General features: G+C 39.3%; 2 protein-coding genes across 4 annotated transcripts; one reads left to right on the forward strand and one right to left on the reverse strand.

Moving 5' to 3' along the window:
• Window positions 1-252: 252 nt before the first annotated feature.
• On the reverse strand, window positions 253-12,311 carry slc25a40 (solute carrier family 25 member 40). 3 transcript variants are annotated; one of them, XM_085473824.1, is made up of 10 exons: window positions 12,104-12,311; window positions 11,832-11,932; window positions 11,521-11,580; window positions 10,731-10,837; window positions 9,540-9,607; window positions 9,101-9,225; window positions 8,498-8,781; window positions 8,285-8,366; window positions 7,433-7,510; window positions 253-927 (listed from the first exon to the last, which is right to left on the reverse strand). In XM_085473824.1, exons 2-10 carry the CDS (start codon window positions 11,929-11,931, stop codon window positions 797-799), a joined length of 1,035 nt encoding a protein of 344 aa, XP_085329950.1. In that variant the 5' UTR covers window position 11,932; window positions 12,104-12,311; the 3' UTR covers window positions 253-796. The 3 variants fall into 3 exon arrangements, with proteins under 3 accessions (XP_085329950.1, XP_085329951.1, XP_085329949.1); XM_085473825.1 differs by having other exon boundaries at window positions 11,832-11,936; window positions 12,100-12,311; XM_085473823.1 differs by having other exon boundaries at window positions 11,832-11,936; window positions 12,104-12,310.
• A 279-nt stretch (window positions 12,312-12,590) lies between these two features.
• Window positions 12,591-21,212, forward strand: dbf4 (DBF4-CDC7 kinase regulatory subunit). Its single transcript, XM_085473822.1, has 13 exons — window positions 12,591-12,750; window positions 13,112-13,241; window positions 13,655-13,815; window positions 15,029-15,229; window positions 15,346-15,396; window positions 15,473-15,542; window positions 15,664-15,740; window positions 15,846-15,891; window positions 16,006-16,051; window positions 16,142-16,267; window positions 16,730-16,844; window positions 19,210-19,328; window positions 19,476-21,212. Exons 1-13 carry the CDS (start codon window positions 12,748-12,750, stop codon window positions 20,242-20,244), a joined length of 1,914 nt encoding a protein of 637 aa, XP_085329948.1. The 5' UTR covers window positions 12,591-12,747; the 3' UTR covers window positions 20,245-21,212.
• The last annotated feature ends 1,246 nt before the right edge of the window (window positions 21,213-22,458 follow it).

Consider the following 22,458-nt stretch of genomic DNA (forward strand, 5'->3'; position numbering starts at 1 on the left):
ATTCTCACAACACAGAGGAGTGAAATAGAGATCTTGTGTCTCCAATTTAAGGAGTTCAGGCACAGAGCACATGATCTCAGTGAGATACATGGAAAATATATTACTAATAAAAAGTCTTTCTTTGATATACTAGCTCCTAAACACGTCTGAAATGAACAAGGTGTAGATGAAAAATATTTCTTTCCAACTTCACACAGAATCTACTGCATTCAACAAAAACAATGTAAAAATTAATATGAATAAATTCATATCGATTCTGATCATCTTTAATATTTTACAATGCAGGAAGACAGACAGTTGTTTTTTTGGGGTTTTTTTTTTTAACCCCATTTGTGCTAATGTTTTAAATTTGGCAACATTAACTTTATCATGCTAAAGATCTGCACTGCAAAATGAAGCATCTGGCTCATCCAGATAACTTTAGAAGTAACACTGTGCAACTTCTTGGTTGACTTGCACTATGAAAGGAGAATATGGATTCACCTCAATGTATTAACTGCTCAGGCCCCAAAAAATTTATCTAAAAAAATACCATCCTTTCCTTGATCTCATGGAGCTCGTTGTGCGGACAGTGAAAACTCTATATACAAACAGACAAGGAGTCCTAAAGCCCTGAGGTTACTTGTTCACCTTATATATACGTTTTAATTATTGTTAAAGTATAATTTAACATCATTCCAACCCCTGACTTTGCTCAATAACCTCAAGTTAAATCTAAGTGGTTTGACAGTACAACCCTCAGGTGCGGTCTAGCAGTAGCTGTTGTGGCGTGCGTCGTTCTTCCAAGGGAAATCTGTCAGGGGTTGGTCTGCAGTGGTCCATGTGTCCTCTCTTTGTTGTGTTTTCGGAAAAAGGCCTTTCCAAACTCATAACTGCTGATCATGATGGCACAGGCTGGAGCCACTTTTATCACCCTGGGGAGAAAACCTGATAGAGAAACCACAGGTATGAGAAGAGTTTATATACAGTCTAAACAGAATGTATGCACTCTTTCAGTAATAAGGTTTCATGTATCAGGACATGAAAACAATCGGGCCCTTAGCAAGTCTTAAAATAAAGGTAAATACAACCTTAAGACGAACTATAAGAGAGGACATATATGTATGTATTTAAGCCAAAGCACAGAAGCAGCGTGTGAAAAAGTAAGCACACACTTAAACTCCTAATTTCTATGGAAGCTGTAAGTAGCAGCCAAGTGCTACTAATCAAATGAAGTTTTTCAGCTGATCAGTAAGTGTGAGCACCTCTAAAAGACCAGTTGGTGTCAAGTATTCACGTGTGTTCGCACAGTGTCAACGAAAAAGCTGCTTCTCTCTAAAAAGAGAGAGGAGGCAGCATGACTTGCATACATCTGAAAAAACCGCAAGACAGACGAGACCAAACTGGACATGTTTGGCTATAACGCATAATCCCACATCTGGCCAAAAATCACAAACAGCATGTCAGCACAACTGTGTCATAGGCTACGTTCACACTGCAGGCGAAAGTGCATCAAATCCGATTTTTCTGACCCTATGCGACTCATATCCGATCATGGTATGACAGTGTGAACGGCACAAATCCGATATTTTCAAATCCGATCTGGGTCACTTTTGTATGTGGTACTGAATCCGATACATATCCGATGTCTTAGAAATTGACTGCTGTTTGATGGTCATGTCGCATTAAATCCGTCTTTCCGTCACTGACACAAGACAGACGCCAATTATCAGCTCCGGAGAAGACATCGTGAACGCTTCCTGGACATCCCGTGAAACTGTTGGGAAGACAACGTTGGAGAAACGTGAACATTTTATTTGTACTGTATAATCTGCAGATTCTGACAGAAATCTGCAACTATCCTTTGAAGCACCGCTCCTCTAAAACAGCAATAAGGATCATTATTAGGTTATTTACATTATTATGTAAATAACAAAATAACTTAAAGCAAAAACTGGGAAACGTAAAGTCCGAAACAAATCTTTATATTAAGGCCATCAGTCAAACAATATTGTTTGCTCTGGGTCTAAACAGAGCGCGTTGTGTGTGACGTCTTCTTTTGCGCATGCGGGCCTGTTGGATTGTGTGTCCACAGGTGTTTGTACTTTGCGTCGTAATAAAATGACGGTAAAAGGCTCCGCCCACTTCCTATCCATGTCTTACCATGCAACAACTCTGTGAATGGACTGGAGAAGTGTAGTGGTAGAGTCCTCCGTCTGGAATGAGATATGTGTGTCGACTTTTTATTCTCCCTTAAAATTATTATGCCATAACGCTGCACAGAGCAGCTCTGCTAACAGGTTATGGGCCCAGAGCAGCAGTAAAGAGATCCTGTAACTGCCAAAGGAAGGGCAGCGTTTCCTGAAACCGCAAGTTACCGGCAGGTGTTAAAAGTTTGGCACGATTGAGTGAGTAAGCGTTTTTGTGCATCATGAGCAGACGCACGGCAGAGTCGGGCAGTCGATATTCCCGTTTGCAGTTTGATGGAGATGAAAGGAAATATGAGATATGGGAAACGAAGTTCCTTGGTCATCTCAGACTACAAGGTTTGAAAGATGTTATCTTAAAGGCTGAGGGTGATGAAGAAGCCGATGGTGAAGATGATGACAAAAATGCAGAAGCATATGCAGAGTTGATACAATTTCTGGATGACAAAAGTTTATCGTTAGTTATGAGAGATGCAGTTGATGACGGACGGAAAGCCCTAAAAATTTTGAGAGGTCATTATGCAGGAGTGGGCAAGCCAAGGATCATAAGTCTGTACACCGAACTTACTTCTCTCACAAATGAAAAGAATGAAAGTGTGACGGACTATATTATCCGAGCAGAAGCAATTATCACAGCGTTAAAAAATGCGGGTGAGTCATTAACTGATGGACTTCTGATCGCAATGATAATGAAAGGTCTACCAGAGACATTTAAACCCCTGATTGTGCACGTTACACAGAGCGAAGCAAAAATCACATTTTCAGAGTTTAAAGTAAAACTCAGAAGTTATGAAGAAACCGAGAGAATGCGTGCGGCTGTAACTGATGACAACGTAATGAGGACAAAAGTGCAATTAGACCAGGATTCTACTTCATGGCGAGCAGATGACCGAAGATCAAAGAATAATGAGATTGTGTGTTTTAAATGTGGACTAAAGGGACACACTGCAAGAACGTGCCGATCCAGAGTATGGTGCAGTTTTTGCCGGAGTAGTACACACAAAGATGCGACCTGTAGAAGGAAGCTAAGACGGGATGAAGCGAGAGGGGTTGTGGAGAAGGACTACGCGTTCAAGACGGGCTCCGAACCCCAGAGGGTCCCGGACGGCGGCCAAGAGATGCTGAATAACCAGCTACTGGTGGATACGGGAGCGACGTCACATATCTTTACGAAGATCGAGAGTTTTAAGACTTTTGATGACACATTTCGACCCGAGGCTCATTGTGTAGAGTTGGCTGATGGAAGGCGGAGCAGAGGAGCTGCAAAGCGGCGAGGAGATGCTGAGATAAGTATGATTGACAGTAAAGGACGCAGTCACAAGGTAACATTGAAACAAGCACTCTACATTCCATCGTTTCCACAGGACATTTTGTCAGTAAAAGCAGCTACTAGTAACAGAGCCACTGTGGTTTTCAAACACGGGGACAGTTTTCTTAAACATGTTGATGGAACAAAATTCCCTATATATGAACACGAGAGACTGTTCTTTATAAACACTGTGCAAGAGTTTGAAGAGAAATGTAATGGATGTTTTGATATGCAAACGTGGCATGAAATTCTAGGACACTGTAATTATGAGGATGTTCAAAATCTGCAAAATGTCGTTGATGGAATGGAAATTAAGGGTAAAATCAACAAAAATATGCAATGTGAAGCCTGTATACAAGGGAAGTTTACTCAAACTAGGAACCGAGAACCAGATGAAAAGGCCAGGGCAGCATTAGAGTTGGTACATACGGATTTAGCTGGTCCGATTACGCCAAACTCTAAAGAAGGGTTTAAGTATATTTTGTCGTTTGTTGATGATTATTCAGGTGCAACATTTGTATATAATCTGAAACACAAAAGTGATACAACTCAAGCAACTGAAAGATTTATTGCAGAGGTGGCGTCATATGGGAAAATCAAGTGCATTCGTACTGATAATGGAACTGAATTTACAAGCAGACAGTTCAGAGATTTATTAAGTAGACACGGCATTAGGCAGGAAACTTCGGCGCCATATTCGCCTCATCAAAACGGAACAGCAGAGAGGAACTGGCGAACACTTTTTGACATGGCGAGATGCATGTTAGTTGAGAGCGAATTGCCAAAGTCTTTATGGCCATATGCAGTACAAACCGCGGGAGTGATTCGGAACTGATGTTTTAACAAACGCACAGGTCAGACAGCGTATAAGATGTTAACTGGAAAAAGACCTGATCTTTCTAGAATGAAAAAATTCGGATCATTGTGCTATGCTTATAAACAAAATAGGGGAAAGCTGGATCCAAGATGCGACAAAGGTGTTTTCTTGGGATATGACAAAAATAGTCCAGCATATTTGATCTATTTCCCAAAAACCGGGAAAGTTGAAAAGCACAGATTGATAAAAATACTAAATCCCGCGACAATGGATCAACAAACACAGAGTGATCAGATGTATGAAGATGAGGTTTATGAATCCAGAAAAGATGGTGAACCCAAACAGACGAAGGATGAGGATATTCCAGATGGTAGTGAAAGCAGTCAAACTGAGTCCGAGGTTAAAACTGATGATAAAGTAGATGCTGGAGCTACACGTTATCCATCCAGAATCAGAAAGAGACCTGATTATTTGAGTGATTATATCACGGATGTGAAAGAGTGTGAAAATGAACAGATGCAAACCAGTGTTGATTATTGCTACAGATTGTTGTGTGAAATACCCACATCATTTAGCGAAGCTATTGTGTCAAGTGAGTCAAAAGAATGGGAAAGAGCGATGAATGAAGAAATCCAATCCCTTAAGGAGAATGACACATTTACTTTAACCACTTTACCAGAGGGTAAGAAAGCAGTGGGGGGTAAATGGGTTTATGCCGTTAAAAAGAACTCAGACGGATCAGACAGATATAAAGCTCGATTTGTGGCTAAAGGTTTTAGTCAAACAAAAGGAGTTGATTATGAGGAGACTTTTTCACCGACTGCTAACTTATCGAGTGTGAGAGTTTTGATGCAGAAAGTGGTTCAGGATGATATGTTGGTTCACCAGATGGATGTAAAAACCGCCTATCTACACGCACCAATAAATGAAGAAATATATATACAACAACCAGAAGGTTTTGAGACAGAATCAAGTGAGACTAATAAACTGGTGTACAGATTAAAGAAATCACTTTATGGGCTGAAGCAATCGGGTCGTAACTGGAACCAAACCTTACATGACTATTTAAGCAGTTGTGGATTTAGACAAAATATTGCTGATCATTGTGTGTATTCAAAAGAAACTGAAAGTGAAAAAGTAATCATCATAGTGTGGGTGGATGATTTACTCATTGCAGCTAACAATGAAAATGTGCTTTCAGGCGTGAAAGAAATGCTCTCTTCTAAATTCCAAATGAAAGATCTGGGGAAACTTAACCATTTTCTAGGAATAGATTTTCTTCAAGAAAAAGAATGTGTCAAAATGTCACAGAAACTATATATTGAGAACATTTTAAAGAGATTTAACATGCAAAACTGTAAGCCAAGGTTAACACCTTGTGAACAGAAATGGACTCATTCTGATAAATTCGAGACATTACCAGATGTGAGGAGATATCGTGAAGCGGTAGGATGTCTTATTTATCTGAGCTATTGTACGCGACCTGATTTAAGCTATGTTGTCAGCAAACTGTCACAACATTTCAATGCGCCAACTGTTGATGATTGGACAGCAGTGAAACATGTTCTGAGGTATCTAAAAGGTAGTCGAGGAAAAGAACTGTGTTTTAGGAAATGTTCAAGTGGAAAACTAGGTCTACAAGCATACAGTGATGCAGATTGGGCATCCGATGTTTCTGATAGACGCAGTATGACAGGTTATTGTGTAAGCCTAAATGAAAATGGTCCTTTGATATCATGGAAAACCAAAAAGCAGACAACTACAGCACTATCAACTTGTGAAGCCGAATACATGGCATTAGCAGCAACAATTCAGGAATGTATGTATTTGACTTATTTGATTCAAGATCTTGATGAGTTTGAGTATGAAATACCTATGATATTGGAGGACAATCAGGGAACAATTGCTTTGTCAAAAAATCCAGTGAACAGACAAAGATGTAAACACATTGATGTGAAATATCATTTTATAAGGTCAGCTGTACATGAAAGGAAAGTGCTCATTGATTACTGTCCAACTGAGTCAATGGTAGCAGATATGATGACGAAACCAGTTTCAAAGTCTAAGTTAGACAAATTTTCTGTATTTGTGTTTGGAATGTAAGATGTTTTTTTCGGAGGATTGTTTTCCCCAACCTGTGTACAAGTGGGGGTGTTGGATTGTGTGTCCACAGGTGTTTGTACTTTGCGTCATAATAAAATGACGGTAAAAGGCTCCGCCCACTTCCTATCCATGTCTTACCATGCAACGACTCTGTGAATGGACTGGAGAAGTGTAGTGGTAGAGTCCTCCGTCTGGAATGAGATATGTGTGTCGACTTTTTATTCTCCCTTAAAATTATTATGCCATAACGCTGCACAGAGCAGCTCTGCTAACAGGGCCGCTTTGAGCGTTCACACTAGAGTGCGTTTGCTGTCGCATTTTATTTGTAGTGTGAACGAGCAGACAAAAAAAATCAGATTTGATCAAAAAATCGGAATTGAGCATTAAGACCTGCAGTGTGAACGAAGCCATAGTGACTGTCGAGCACAGTGGTGAGGCGGTCATGATGAGGGCTGGTTTTGCAGCCACAGAACCTGAGCACCTGCAATCATTAAATCAACCATGAAATCCTGTGTATACCACAATGTTCTTAGCTGAAATAGGGTCATGCAACACGACGACTGAACCTAAGAACAGCAGCAAATCTATAACGAAATGGCTGAAAAAGAAAATGAAGTCAAAGTCCAGACCGCAAACTGACTGGAATGTGGTGGCGACCTGAACAGAGCTGTGCGCGTTCGTGCAAATGTTCGTAAAGCTCATTTAATGGAAACAGCATTGTAAAGAAGAGTGGGCCAAAATGTATTTAAAGTCATACAGGAAATTATTACTTCATGTTACAGCAGCTAAAGGTGTTTCTACAAGTTACTAAACAGTAATATGGTATGTATGTAATATGCTGTTAATCTGAGGTTGTATTTACCAAATGTAAAGGTTGGCAAGAAGTGAAAAACTTTCATCATGTCCTGAAATGTAACGCTTTAGATTTGAAAGAGGGTGGAGGTTGTTTTTACAGCGAGTGTTTATGACTACCTCAGACTCACCACTCACTGAGTCAAGGGTCAGTGAAGTACTTACCAGCAAACAGCCCTCTAAACCCGTTTTCTGCCACAATCCTGCACATCACATAGAAGGTGGAGGAGGCCTGACCTGGCACTGCAAACACAAGAGCACCAATTAGCAACAAACAGCATCATCCAACCAAAAACAGAGCACAAGAGATGTGGGTTTAACAATAAAAGGCAGCAGCTTTGCCTCACATATTCCATCACATCCTTACAGATGAGCTGAGAAATATCTTCATCGCTATGTTCATCTGAAGCTGTTACACTCTCTAAACTCCTCTGAGTTAGAATTGTTTAGGACAATCTTATCCTACACTGTGAGTGGATATTCTGCCACCCGTCTTCATTGAAACCGTTTGATGTTTACACCGAGTGGTGCACACTGGCTTAATGGTGTTTTTAAGGAGCACATGCAGGAGGGCCTGTTCCTCACTCAGCAGTCTTTAAAGGGCAAGGCTTTGAAAAGAGGAGTGGGGTCTGAAACAGGAGAGAAGGGGGCGTCTACAAACAGCTGGAGCAGCCATCACCATCATCCACAGAGGAGGAAGCACACACTTGAGGCACTTATTTGTGTTGCTTATCAGCACTGAGAAGGTTTAAGTGCTCCACAGGGCTTGACTTGAGATGCTTGTCGACTGTCACTTGAAAGTGTTGTGGCCTCTTAACAGAATGAGGAAGCCTTTTTGATGAGAAGTAAAATGTTTTAAAGCTCATTGTTGCTTTTATTTAACTCTGCAGACTTGGGTTATTTACCATGCCAACACAAATATGAACATATAGCATCAACATAACCTCCCCAAGTAGCTGCAGATGTACATTTACAATCTTCAGAAGCTTTAATTTAAAAGAAATTAAGCAGATTTACAGTTCTTTGCTTGCAGCTCTCCAAGCTCCACTTGTTTTCTTGTTTTGACGACATCAAAAGGCATAGTTACAATAGATGCAATCTGAAAGAAATGACAAAAATGAAATAAGAAATGATACGCTGTAGTTTACTTCTGCTTTTTTGCTATCAAATATGTTTATCTGCAGGCTGGAAGTTGAATTCTGTGGAGTTTTAGACGAAAAATTAACTTACAGATCCTGAAACAGCTCCGGATACAAAGGTGATGGTCAGCGTGGGTTCTGTGATGTTAGACAAGCCACACAGCCAGCTCTTGCCCATCTCGTAGTTGTACCAGTACATGGCTGAGAAGGGAACGTCTCGGAGAAGCGTGGGCCCCAAACCCCTCCACAGAGACAGCCAGCCCTCTTTGGCCACTGCTGAGCGGATGCACTGGGTCAGCTCCCTGTACGACTGCTTCTGAGACTGCAGTTTAGTGCGGATCAACTCCAGAGGACTGATCACCGTCACCGAACCCACTTTCACACAGAGGAGGAAGACAAAGCAGTTCATGAAGTGATTTGTTAGTGAAAGTAACATGCTGCTGTGGCACTTTTAATGATTGAGCCTCTTTTTTCTACTTTAATAATCACTTACAGGCCTGTAAGTTAGACTAAAAATAACACTAACATTTTCTAAATAAAATCTAGCTTGTTGGATAAAATCAGGAAGCCAAGGCCACGGTGCAGAAGGTAAGGGTGGCTGGCCTTGAGATCCCCAACATTGTTAAAATGCTGATGTCTGTTATTAGGCATTATATGGCATATTTCAGTAGCAGTAGGACAGCAGTCAGCTCACCTCTAGCAGTAGCTCCTGCAAGGAGAGGAGCCATCTGAGCATATTCTCCCATCCTGACCCTCAGTGCTGCACAGAGCTGGTCGTAACATGTGAAGTAGATCACTGTCGCTGGGACTGCCATCACACTGGAGAAGGCACATAACAGAAAGCACATAACAGAAGGTACATAAATCATGCCTTACTTATAAAATTTTCTAAGCAGGTAAAAGACAGCCACAAAAATGCATCTAAATTTAAAAACTGTGAAGAAAGTTCTGTTTAATGATGCGTAACATAATTAAATATTTGGTTACGATCATTGAAGAAACTCTGAGGTGGCTCACTATGAATAAATACCACATCAAAGGAAAACACTCTGCTGTAATCACCACTGACCCACCACAGCTCAATAACTCAGGCGCCCAATCAGGAAATAGAAAAAAATAGACTTTACACTCACAGTGTTGGAGGCAGACCGCTCCATAATGACCTGATTCCCTCACGCCGTACTATGTTGACAAATGCATCCTGCAGAGATTCAGAGTTAGGAGTCAGTGAAGGATGATGTGCTCTGTGGCACTCAGAGGTTTTGTACTACAACACCTCTACTTAATACAAGCAGGAACAGTTCTATCAGCCACTAAAGCTAAGTTTAACTTGTCAGACTGCTAACTTTAAAACATTATACAGAACAAGAAGCTCACTCTCTGCACAGCATTTACTTTTAAGGGAACATTATTGTTTTTTGTATATATTAATTTTGTTTTCTGTTTCTTTTTAAATTTTACTTTAAGAAGTTTGTAGTGCAGTAAACTCCACAGATGTATAATTTGATTATGCATCCATTCTGAAAGAGCAGGTAATGGATAATAAGTACTGATTTGTAAATAACTTCAGCTTATTATCTATTACACTGCAGTATATTTCTAACTAACTGGACAGCTCATTCTCTGATAATACTTTCTTTAAAGACATAATGCCTTTTGGAGTCAAATTGAAAGAAAGACAGATGTGAAATGTAAAAGTCAGGTCGGAGGTCAAATGTGCCATAATATTTAGATGAAATCTATAATGTGATATTTAGAACATGTACAATTTCTTCATTTTGCCAATAAAAACAAAAGCAGCAGAATTTAAAGTACAGTTTTACAGATAAATGATATTTTATGAAGATTAGACCTTATTTGATCTTGAGGAAAAGTTCATAGGTCCAAAGTAACCTGATATGTAAAATCTCCATCCCCAAAGCTCCCAAACAAAGGCAGTAGGAAACATAGTGGTAAATAGCTCTATAAAGCCTTCTTCTCAATCTGCTGACCTTGAGTAGAGGTCAAAGGACAAATGTGACATTACATTTAAAATCTTTATAAAAATAATATAATATTTATATTATATGTTCCCACTACACACCACACTTGTCACAGATTCTACGTTATAAGGCTTTTTGTCAATTTTCGACCATTAAATCGTTAAGTTGACCTTGACCAAGGTCAATTAACAAAGCAAGGCTTAATGAAGCAAGGCTTAATGAAGCAAGGCTTAATGAAGCAAGGCTACCGTGTTTACAGACAGAACGACACACAAACGATACTAAAAAACATGGCAGAAGGTAATTATAGAGGTAAACTGTAATGTGGATGTAAACTTTTACCAGCGTGCCACTAAAGTGACCTGGAGCTTTGTACCAGGCCTTGGAATTCCCATTTTCACATATACATATGTGGTCCATAAGTCCATTGCAGTAGACAAAGCATTTGCCTGAAAAATATTAACATCAACATTTAATACAGTGACATCAAACGCAGGCCGGCTGGATGTTCAGGTCAGCAAAATGCGAACATTTCGGTGAAGTTGTTACTGGCTAAACCAATTATTGAGTAAAATTCACTGCTGTTTCTAGTGTGGTAATGTGAAGCTAGCAGTACAACAAGGGTATGAAAATGTATGAAAATATAAAAGCAGTTTTGGAGCTTTGGATGTTTCATTGCAGGTATTAAACTCATCCTCCTTCACTGTTACACCGTCTCCCTTCCATTCACACACATGTATTCTGACTGTCCTGCCTCCACCTCTCAGGCTCTCTTCTAGCTGCTTCCTAATCCCACTCCTGATTCATATAGGTTATAAAGTTTATAAAGTGACAATTTATACTGCCCCTTAACTAAAATTAGTTTGACTCTCCTGGTTTAGTATATAATGGAGCCACAATAAACATAAAGACAGATCAAATGCTAAAACACAGGGACAAATGACCCTTTTTTAAGGGCCTCACATGGTTTCTACCTCTGTAATATCTCCAAAAAGTCTGCTATGGAAATAAGTTGATCTTTATTATTACTTTAATAATGCTTGTTTTTGCATGCACAGTATCACGGTCTGATATATGTAACATAATTTAAAACACAAATACAGTCAGTCAACACAGTGTAAATTCATTTCACCTTTGGGAAAGGGATTTTTCTGTGCTTGTAGCCTGATCTTCACAACATCCAGAGGTGTAACTGTAAAAAAAAAAAAAAAAAAAGCAACTCAACATGATTGCCTGTGTTCAGGATGTTTGTCACAATTTTCATTTAATCAGAGAACAAACAATCAAAGCAGCAGTTCAGGAAACTTCTCCAAACCTCCGATTGATCAAAATAATTTTATAACACAATAACAAGTTGTACCTCACAAACCACCAGCTGAGTGTTAGTTAATAAACAAAGGCATGCTTATTGTAATGTAATAAGCTGAAGTGTAGGTGCCTCACCAAACAGCGACGTAAGGATGGCACCGGAGCAGGACGCCACCATCTGTTGGAGGGGAGTAATGGCGCCGGTGGCAGGAGGAGCAGGACTTTCATTATTCATCCTGTCTTCATAGAAAACAAACAAACAGACAAACATTTGATTGCTTTTAATACGGCTCATATTTAATATTCACACAATAAATCATGACAAGGCTACGATCCCTAAAAAAATTACATGACAGGTCTCTGGCTAACTTTAGCAAGCTAACTAGCACAGTTAACTCCTTACCTACCTACTAAAGTCAGTCAGAATCAGCGACGTCTTTCGTGAACACGAACATTCCTCTCAGGGTTTAAACTATCCTCCTACTACGCCAGTTCCTGCTGTCCTAAAGTCTTTGAAAGCATAAACACGTGTGAAATTGCACCTGGGTAGTTCCTGACGCAAACAGAGCGTGTGACATAATTTCATTTCCAGCTGAGCACATTCCTTGACTTTAATAATTGTATTTATTTTTGTAACGTCAGATAAAATGACACTAAACGTGCATGTATACTACATTAAAGTTATTGTAAATGATACAATGTACTGATATAATTGTCTTCGTATAATTTACTTTAGTTTGATAATAGTGGGGAAACGCCACATCCAAGCATCAAGAATATGTTTACGTATTTTTTTGCGTTGCCAGGTTTGGAGAGCATTCCGTTTCACATCAACACCTCTGTTTTTGAAACTATCGATAATTGGACGGCTGTAACGTTCATAAAAGACAAGTTTTCAGATAAATAATATTACATTTGTTCAATTTAAAAACTAACTCAATAACATAGCGCCTTTTAACGTGGAAATGGTTACGAAGTTGGAAAGCGTCAAACATGGCAACATACACCGTCTCCGACACCGGATTTAAAGCGGGAAAGGGACGTTAAGCAAATGGTATTGTTAAAGTTTATTATTTCTGGATGAGGAGCTGTAAAACCGTATAACCGTGGATATCCTGTGAGAAACAAATCTGCCGACAGAAGTTTAGGGACGTTTTTCGACATTTACTTGCATAAAAATGTGAGCAAAGAGGCTAATCGGCGAAGCTGTGTGTCCGCTGTGGAGGGAGGCTGTGAACGTACGTTAAGTTTACATTTAAGACCATTAAAATTGATTAACATGGGGACAGCGAGCACTGTGCTTCAGCTAACGTTAATGTTACATTTTGTTTACGCATTACTGTGTAATAGATGATTGTTTCCTTGCATTTTACGTCCAATTTTTCAAATATGCGTTTTCTTTTGTTTACACACAGAGGACTGACGAGGCCTTTGTGGAGTATGTTAACTCAAGACGAGGGGAGAAGAAAAGCAGCCTTTTCTCGATGAACGAGAATAAAATGAAGACAAAACGCAGTCAGAGGCTTCCGGGACCCAGCTGGCAAGGTACCTGTAGCGTTTATTTCCGTGTTTTGCATTTAAAATTTAAAACGTAGATTTAACCAAACTAGCGAACAGCTAACACCGTAACGTACGAATGTAACGCTAATGTTTTGCGAAGTTATTTGATTGTTACTTTTCTTAAAAATAAGCTCTTTTGAACCAGATTGACTTGAATGTTAAAACAGTTGATATAGGTTCGTTTGTTTACTTAGCTGCTAATTCAAGTAAGGATAAACTTGATATAAAACGTGCTTTAAGCGTCAAGTTTGTCATTGGAGATCCTAATCCAATCTCTCTTTTTGTTTATGTTTAATCAGTGTCTGGGAAACTCGCTGTAAAACTCACTTGTCTGATAAAAATCACTTGTGAAATGGTTTAACATTTAAGTCTTTCTCTTGTGCTATAATGTTATTCAGGAAAAGGTGGACATACTAGTGACAAGGTGAAGCTGAGTCAGGCGAAACGTACATCAGTTCCCACACAAGTCAAGCCTTTTGCTGGAAAAGTGTTTTACCTGGACCTACCATCAAACAGAGTTGCAGAAACTTTGGAGAGTGACATCAAACAGCTTGGAGGGGTGAGACATTATTTGGTTACATTCACTGGCTCAAACTTGCATTTTGTCACACTGCTTTTGTACTAGCTTAACATATGAACTATGAAGCTGCGTATACACACCAGCCACTCTGTTGGGTACACCTATTTGTTCATGCAAATATCTAATCAGACAGGCTGGTCTGAGTATTTCAGAAACTGCTGATCTAACGGGATTTTCCCACACAAGCAGAAAATATCCAGTGAGCAGCAGGTCTCTGGGCAAAAATGTTTTCTTCATGTCAGAGGAGAGTGGCCAGACTGCTCCAAGCTGCTATCAGTAACAGTAACTCAAATAGCCACAAACAAACAATGTACATCACATCAAACCTTGAAACAGATGGGCTATGGAAACAAAAGACCACACTGGGTGACGCCCCTGTCACAAAAAAAGAGCATCACATGCCTACAATTAAAACTACAATTCACACAGCATTACTTAAATTGGATGACAGTAGACTGGAAAAAGAAGCCTGGTCTGATGAGTCTTGATTTATGTTCTAACATTTGGATGGTAAGCTCATTTAGAAAAAAAACAACAACAACAACAAGAAAGAATTGCCCCATCCTGCCTTGTGTCAGTGGTTAGGTTGTTGTTGGTGGTGTAAGGATAGGGGTATTGTCTTGGCTCACGTTGGGACCAGTCTTCTTGCTGACCATGTCCATCTCTTTATGTCCACATTGTACCCATCTTCTGCTTTCAGCAGGGTAACATGGCTAGTCACAAAGCTCAGATCATCTACATTTGATTTCTTGAACATGACAGTGAGTTCACTGTACTCAAATGTGCTCCACAGTCACCAAAATCTCAATCCAATAAACCACCTTTTTGACATGATGGGAAAAGGTTTTTCATCACGGATGTGACGCTGATAAATCTGAAGCAACTGTGTGATGCCTTCATGTCAGTATTGACCTGTTTGCAGGAGTTTGTTGAATTAATGTAATGAAAAATTAAAGCCTGAGGTCCAACCAAATACTCCAGTACTTACTGGAGAAATAAGTCAAAACTGAATACATTTCACTCAGAAGTAGTATGACTAGAAAATGCTAGTAAGGTTACAAACATGACCAGACATTCAGTAATATTTTTCTTTTAAAGGCTCTGGGACATGTTTACTCTGTGAATCGAATAGACAAATAATTATTCTTGAGTTTTTCTCAAAACATTTTATATTCTTTATCTTTTCGCTCAGACTGTGGAGAAGTTCTTCAGTAAGGACATCAAGTATCTGGTATCTAACAAGCGGGAGGCTAAATATGTGAACTGCCTCAGACAGGACTCTCCTGTTCCTAGCCCAGACTCTGGACCGAGTTCGCCGTATCCTTGCTCAAACCCACACCGGCCTGGCAGCCATGGCGACATCAAGAGCAGATCTCAAGGACAAACCGACACGGTGAATTCACCATGATGTGTCTGTTTTACCGGGATTGATCTCACTTCTTCTCTGAACCTGTAGATCATTTTTCTAGTTATTGATATACTTTTGCATTATCTGTTGTTGTTTTGCAGTTTGTTACAAGCCGAGGGAAGTTTCTGGTGGAGAGAGTAGTGAAAGAGCAGGTTTGTTTTGTCAGCATGAATGATACTTACTGAGGGCTCTTAATTGCTCTGCTAATACACACTTGTTTGTTTTTAGGAAAGGATTCAAGTAAACAAGATCCTGTCAAACGCCCTGGAGTGGGGTGTGAAAATCCTATATGTAGATGGTATGTTTTTTGTGTGTGTGGTATCTGTTTTAGTTGAAGTAATTTTTCTTCTTTGTATGAAATTAAGTTCATTCTGCTTTGACATCTGTGACTTTTCTAAATTTATTTGTGCCAATTCCAGATTTAATGGCATATGTTCATAAGAAAAAAAAGATCATCAAAAGCTCAGTTCCTGCAGCCACTGCGACCAAATTATGTGTAAGTTGAGAATTTCCAGTGTATACTAGGAAAAATAGTCCAACTTTATATTAAGTTATTTGTTTAACATTGGAAGTGTTCACTTTTTTCTGTCGTTTCTAACAGGACAAAGCTGATTCTGCAGCAAAGCAAGGCCTAGAGAAATGCAAAGGTAGACCCCACCCAGACAAATTACTGAGCTTTGCTGGTATATTTTAGTTGACCTCTTCAGGCTGGTATTCTTCTTCTTGCTTTGCTAATAAACGATCTATGTTTTGTATTCCAGGCGGGCGGATTGGTAAACCTTTCATCAAGGTTGAGGATTCAAGTAGGTAAGAAGTCAGTCAGAAGAATCCAGCATCCACCTGCTGTCATGAAATTGTTCCTGTGATTTTTAAAATGGTTTCCTTCTCTTTTGTCAGGCACTACCGTCCAATCTACCTCACAATGTCAAACATGCCTGAGTTCAACCTGAAAACCACTGCTCCCTGTAGTCCGTTCTGTCCTGAGGAGAAGGATCCTCCTGCAAACAAACAGCGGGAACAAAGGTATGTCCCCTTCCTTTTTAAAAAAATCTCTCGCCACTTTAACCCCACCAATTTTATACTGGTGGGGTTAAAGTGCTGAGTGCTGCTTAAACATTTTAAATATGCTATGGAGTGCAGTCACAGTTTCCCCATGTGTCTTATGTAACTTGATCAAAAACTAATATCAGGTCATCATGGGCATGAATGTCCTGGCAAGTCTGGTATTGTAATCATTTGACCCTGAAAATTATCAAGGAAATCCTTAAAAGCCTGAAAATACCATGACAACCATGCCCATGATAGGTGTAAGGCTATCTCTGATCATAGCTGTGGGTCTGAAAAGTTCTGAACCATGCAATTGTAAATGGTACTGCTGGAGCTGCTCAAGAGGTCTTAAATGAACTCCTGAAGAGTTTATCAAAATACTAAACTTTTTTTTTTCATTTGCTTTATTTGTTAATCCTCTGGGCTACTCTGAAACAGAGGTGTGAAAGCCTCAGTCAGTGAGGAGAGAGCTCAAGGACGAAAGAAGAACAGAGAAAAGAAACGAGGCGGCTACTGCGAGTGCTGTATGATCAAATACAACCAGCTTACGATGGTAAGTTTGTAAAACTGTCACACGGCACAGTGCACACAAACTGTTTTTACAATCCTGCTATTTCTAAATGTGAGAACTTCCACACAAGCACTTATTTTGAAAGTCTTTGTGCAGATGCTAAGAGATAAATAATCCCTGGTGAATGATCTGGTATGAGGGGGTATGATTTCGGTTTGGTTAACATCCACGAATTTTCACTTAAACCTGTTTTTGGAAACAAAATGGAGAATCTTTGACTGAAAAATGGCAAAATCCGTTTTAAATGCTAAACAAGGTGGTTAGCACTGTTGCCTCACACCAAGACGGTCCTGATTCAATTCCACCATCAGGCCGGGGTCTTTCTGTGTGGAGTTTGCATGTTCTCCCCGTGTTTGTGTGGGTTCTCTCCGGGTACTCCTGATTCCTGACTAAAATGTGTCATCATTTTCGAAAAGGCTCCAGGTTCGCTGTCCACACTGCGACGCAAAAACTGCGTTTTCAAATGTATCTGCTTTGGAGAGCGTTTTCAAAACGCTTCGTTTTCCTTGACCAAAAATGCCATTTTAGTGTAGACGGATGGCCAAAACGGAGAGAAAAAGATGCATTATCAAACAAAAACAAATTAGTGTGGACATGGCCTTTGTGGGGATAGGTTAACTGGTAACTCTAAATTGCCCATAGATGTGAATGTGAGTACGAATGATTGTTTGCGCATGTGTGTTAGACCTGCGACATGTGCCATATTTCTTATATGGCACATATATACAGGAGTTAGCTCGAAACACTTCCCTCAAGTCAAGCTGCCCGAGATTCACAGAATTTACAAAAATGTTACATTTTTGTGATTTATATTGTTATCGGGACGATAGAATTCTTATATCGGGATATGAGATATTGGTCATATCGCACAGCCCTAACAGGACCCACAGCGTATTATCCTTCTTTAATTACACTTATTAGTCAAAGTCACACTCTTAATATTTTGATGGACTGCCTTTAACTTTCATGACAATGTGCAATCCTTTGATAAGCTCATCCAATATCTCGAATCAAGAGAAAAACGTTTTTGTTTTGTTTTTCTAATTATCATTACTTTTACTAGGATCTTTTAAAGTCATTTGTCTGGAACAGGATAAATCTGGTTATAAGACTTTTTTTTTTTTTTTTTTTTTAATAAGATTTTTTTTTTTTTATTGCTTTAATATTTATGCTCCTTTTGCAAACTGTAGAGCTTTTCAGGATGACCTCAATGATAAATGGTTGTTTTAAAGCTACACAGCTGTTTAGTCTCAATCCCTTGCGTTCTCTTTGCACTCTGTGTGCAAATGCTCTTACTTACATTATAAAATACAGATTTTTTTTTTAAATCTTTTTTTAATGATTTGATTTCACCAAATCTTTAAGTGATCTCAGGATTATTCAAGATTTATTTATTTTTTTGGTGACCACTTTGTCAGACAGTTATTCACCCAGTTTCAGTAGTTTCAGCATCCTCCTTAGTTGTTTGCTTAGCTTCATGCAGGCTAATGTGTGGGTGTAATTCTGATTACACCCACACATGTGCTACAAAGCACTGTTTTACTTATTGTGAGAACTGCAAAGTAAGAATTTCATTTTTCTGTGTAACCATTTGTGTTTTGCAGTGTACATGACAATAAGCTTCTTGAATAATTTGACCTTCTGAAACGGAGTAATATCTTCTCCACTTTGATGGGCTGTGTCTTCTGACTTTAGCTGTTTTAAGAGGTTACCAGAACATTAGTTAAGGTTAAATGTTTTAATTGCTGCAGTAATTATCTGATAGAAGGCTCTTTATTTGCTTAGCTAGCAGATGTGTGGTACATTTCTTTGTTGGCATTTCCTAACATCATGTAACATAATATGAAACTAACTGATAAACTTGAAAACATTATTAAGTTTTTGTTTTGGGTGATAGATGTAGTGTATATGGAAAAAAGCAGATTTACAACTTTAGATCTGTTACTTTGATTACATTAATACAGATTATCTGGTCCAGAATGAACCACTTTCACTCCAGTTAAGCACAGTATTGCTTGCAGACATGGATAGAAATGTATTAATGATAAATTGTGTCAAATAAAGTATTTAACTGAGAAGGAAACTAACCAAACCTGTATGTTCGTATATCTGTTTCAAGTCCCTCATCAGTGTTCTCTGGTGTTTAACACAATCATGGAAAAACTGCTTTTTGGCTGCTTTGCTCTAATGGGTTGCTCAGTAAATTGCTTTTATTCACTGTGAACAGTTATGTGGCAGGAGCTTCAAATGCCTCTTTTTGTATGTAGGTGTTTGTGCCGTAGAGCCTCACTGGCCTTGGATGGACTGCGGTAATTCTCCATTATTTAACTGTGTCTTTTTTGTTCAGCATCTGCAGAGTGAGAGTCACAGGGCTTTCTCTAAGAGTGATGAGTACTTGCTGGTGGACAGATTGATTTCAACCTTGAACCACAACTTCATGCACGTTAAAGGAGCTAAACTCAAAAGGTAATTTTTTGGGGGGGGAGGGTTTTAGCAAAATTTGTCAAAAAACAAAACCCCATTTAAATCTCTTGTAAAATGTTTTTCCTTAATATTTTTATCCCACGTAGCTAATTAAAGGGTTTGTTTTGTTTTTTCTTTGATTCCCATTAGACCAAAGTGCAGTGTTTCCTGTGTTCTGATTGCTCCTGGACCATGTAGAAAACCTGAACTAAGGTACGAGGGAGATCCTTCAGAGACTGTTCAAGAAGAGGAGCCATGGACAGTTGATGTGAACGAAGAATTAAATTCCAGACAGGATATAAAAATCGCGTCCGTGCCTGCCTCTGCTGAATTGATTGACAGAGAGGGCGACCAGAGGAGCTGCTACACTTACTCAGACAGATCCAGGCACAAGTTGCTTGAACGTAAACGGGTGTGCAGACAGAATTCACACACTGCCCGCACCCAAAAATCTAATCAGCCTCAAAGTCCTCAGTTTGAGTCAGAAGAAGCCCCATCAAGAGGTGAATTTCTTCCCTCTTTGCCCACCAGAGATTGCCAGGATGACCTGCTGGACCAGATGCCTCATGAGGACATAAACAGCTCAACTTTGCGCGTTGATAATATGAACATACAGAATAATTTGGCCTCAAAAAGCCTCAGTTTTTTTGAAAATGAACGAGAGTCTGATAAGAAAGTGACTGGAAAAAATGACTCTGGAAAGAAAAAAGGATGCCTTCCTACAGAAAGCTGCTCTCCAGTCCAGAAAATTCAGAGGAGGATAAAAGTTTACAAGCACAAAAGACGAAAATTGGACACAAACGTCGAACATGTAGAGCCTGGCGATGTTTCTGATAACTCTTTATTGAAGCTCTGGAAGCTTTTCCAGTCCAGTGATGACATGGATGTGGAGTTTCACGGCTTTGAGGACTACAAATAGACAAGCTAAAGGGATTAGCTTGAATTCCTGTGTCCTGGACTACACAAGCTGTTAGATTTAAGATGTTAATAGAAGGTCCTGGCTTTTGTGTTTGATAAGAAATGCATCAGCTCTCCTCCTTCAATCAGATGATGGTGATTTTTAACATTTTGTTTACAGAGTAGTATATATTGTAAAACTTAGAGTGGCCCTAGTAATATTGTTATTGTTATTTCTAACCATATAGCCCTAATCCCCCCCTCCCCCATAGAGCCTCTCTCTATGAAATCATATGGAGCTAAGAATGGGAAAAACAGTCTGAAGCCTAAACTTTTTGCTCATTGACATTATGTTCATATACAGTGACATCTTTATATGAAGCTTTGGCCGTCCTAAAACAAACTAAATAAGGGAAAACACAAAAGAGTCCCTTTTTAAAAGGGACAGCAACTGCAAGTCAGTATTTTACATACTTGAACCTGTAAAAAGTACGTGAAATCAGTCAAACCATTTCTTTGACCAGAGTAATCTGCTGAGTACATGAAATGTAGTGCCAGCTTAACGTTAGCTCCAAGTCCCTTTTTGCTCAGTCTACATCTAACTTGACTTGAAGACAGTGCGTGGTTGTGTGGCTCTCCTGCTTCTCCTGTGAACGGGCATGTGTTTAATAAAGGAAGTGAGCAACTCTCTTGAAATGGTCGTTTTCTGTGAAAGAATATTGTGAATACATTTCAGTATTTTGACACTGATGGGGTACGGTAATGTCAGAGCAGCTATGTTTTGTTTATTGCCATTTTGGGAAAAAAAACCTATGAAAAATTGGTGCAAGAATTTTTATTTTAAATGATTTTCTTTCCATGAATGCTGACTGTAGAATTTAAAGAGCATCTTATGGATAAAAGGCAGCTTCAGTCATGACAATTATCTTTAATCCTTTCAGACACAAGGATGTGGATGTGTAATTCAAATAAATGCCTGTTGTACTGTGAGCGTCTCTTTCTGTGTGTTGTAATGTGAATGACCTGCAGGTTGTCTGCATGGTATTTGGCGTTATGTGTGACATTTTAAAAATTCTTCCTAAGTGCACTTTTTATGACCCCGCCATGCTTTTTTTTTTTTTTTTTTTTTTTCTTTCTTCCTCCCTCTCCTCCTGATGCATTAGCTCAGTGTCTTCCTTTTCCCTGCATTTAGTGCATTAGCATAGTGCCCTTGTTCTCCCTCACCACTCTCAAATGGATGTGCTGGGTCAAATGGGACTCTGCGCCACTGGCATTAAGAAAATGAGCATCGATGTGTTCTGAGGTACAAGCACAGTGATACTGGCGACTGCTGAATCCTGACATGGCCATCTTTCATGCTGGTTGCATCCTGTTAGCACTGTGTTTTATCATCATACTTAACAAACCATCATTTCTGACTAATATGGCTTACATGCATACCTGTATAAATATTGGCTAATAATGGAATACAGCATATATTATACATAAGGAAATTTAAAGAGTTTCACAAATGTATAGTTTGTCCATTAGAGGGCAGTAAAAAATTTGATTTTTCAAGTGTGTAAGGCCCTACTGAGCACATATTGAATATTTCTTGCTGCTGTTTACTAAATTTAAAAATTAGGACTTTTTCTGCTTTTACTGGACTGGTGCCATGTTTGGGATAATTGTCATGCTAAAAAATAAGCTGTTGTCAATCAGATGCTTTCCAGATGGTACTGCATGGTGGATCAAAATGTGATGGTACTTTTCTGTTTTCAAAGATTCATCAAATATGATAAAATCCCCCAAACCACACTCTGAAATTCGGCCCCACACCATGACTGAGCCTCCACCGTGTTTCACAGATGGCTGTAGGCACTCACTGTCGTACTTTTCTCCTGACCTCTTCTGAACAGCCAGAAATTTTGACTTTGAATTAATGACTACACAACATCTGTTACCACTGATTTTCAGTCCAGGTCTTGTGTAATTTGTCATGCCTCAGCCTTTTTCACCTGTTTTCCTTCCTTGAGAATGGCTTCTTGACTGACAGCCACCCTTCCACTGAGGCCATTTCTAATGAGGCTTCAGATAACAGTAGATCAACTATAGGTACAGATCCATCTGTCAGGTCTTTGAATTATTTCTTTCTATTTCTTAAGAACATGGGTTTCAGATACTGTTCACTTGTTGTAGATTTAGCTTTCTGGGTTTTTATTTTTTAGGCCTGGTACTTTTATATCTACTTGTTACT

This window comes from Copadichromis virginalis, linkage group LG11 (assembly GCF_057382275.1).
Source record: "Copadichromis virginalis isolate Kocher_CV1m ecotype Utaka linkage group LG11, C_Virginalis_male_GT1.1, whole genome shotgun sequence".
In the NCBI taxonomy this organism is placed as follows: Eukaryota; Metazoa; Chordata; class Actinopteri; order Cichliformes; family Cichlidae; genus Copadichromis; species Copadichromis virginalis.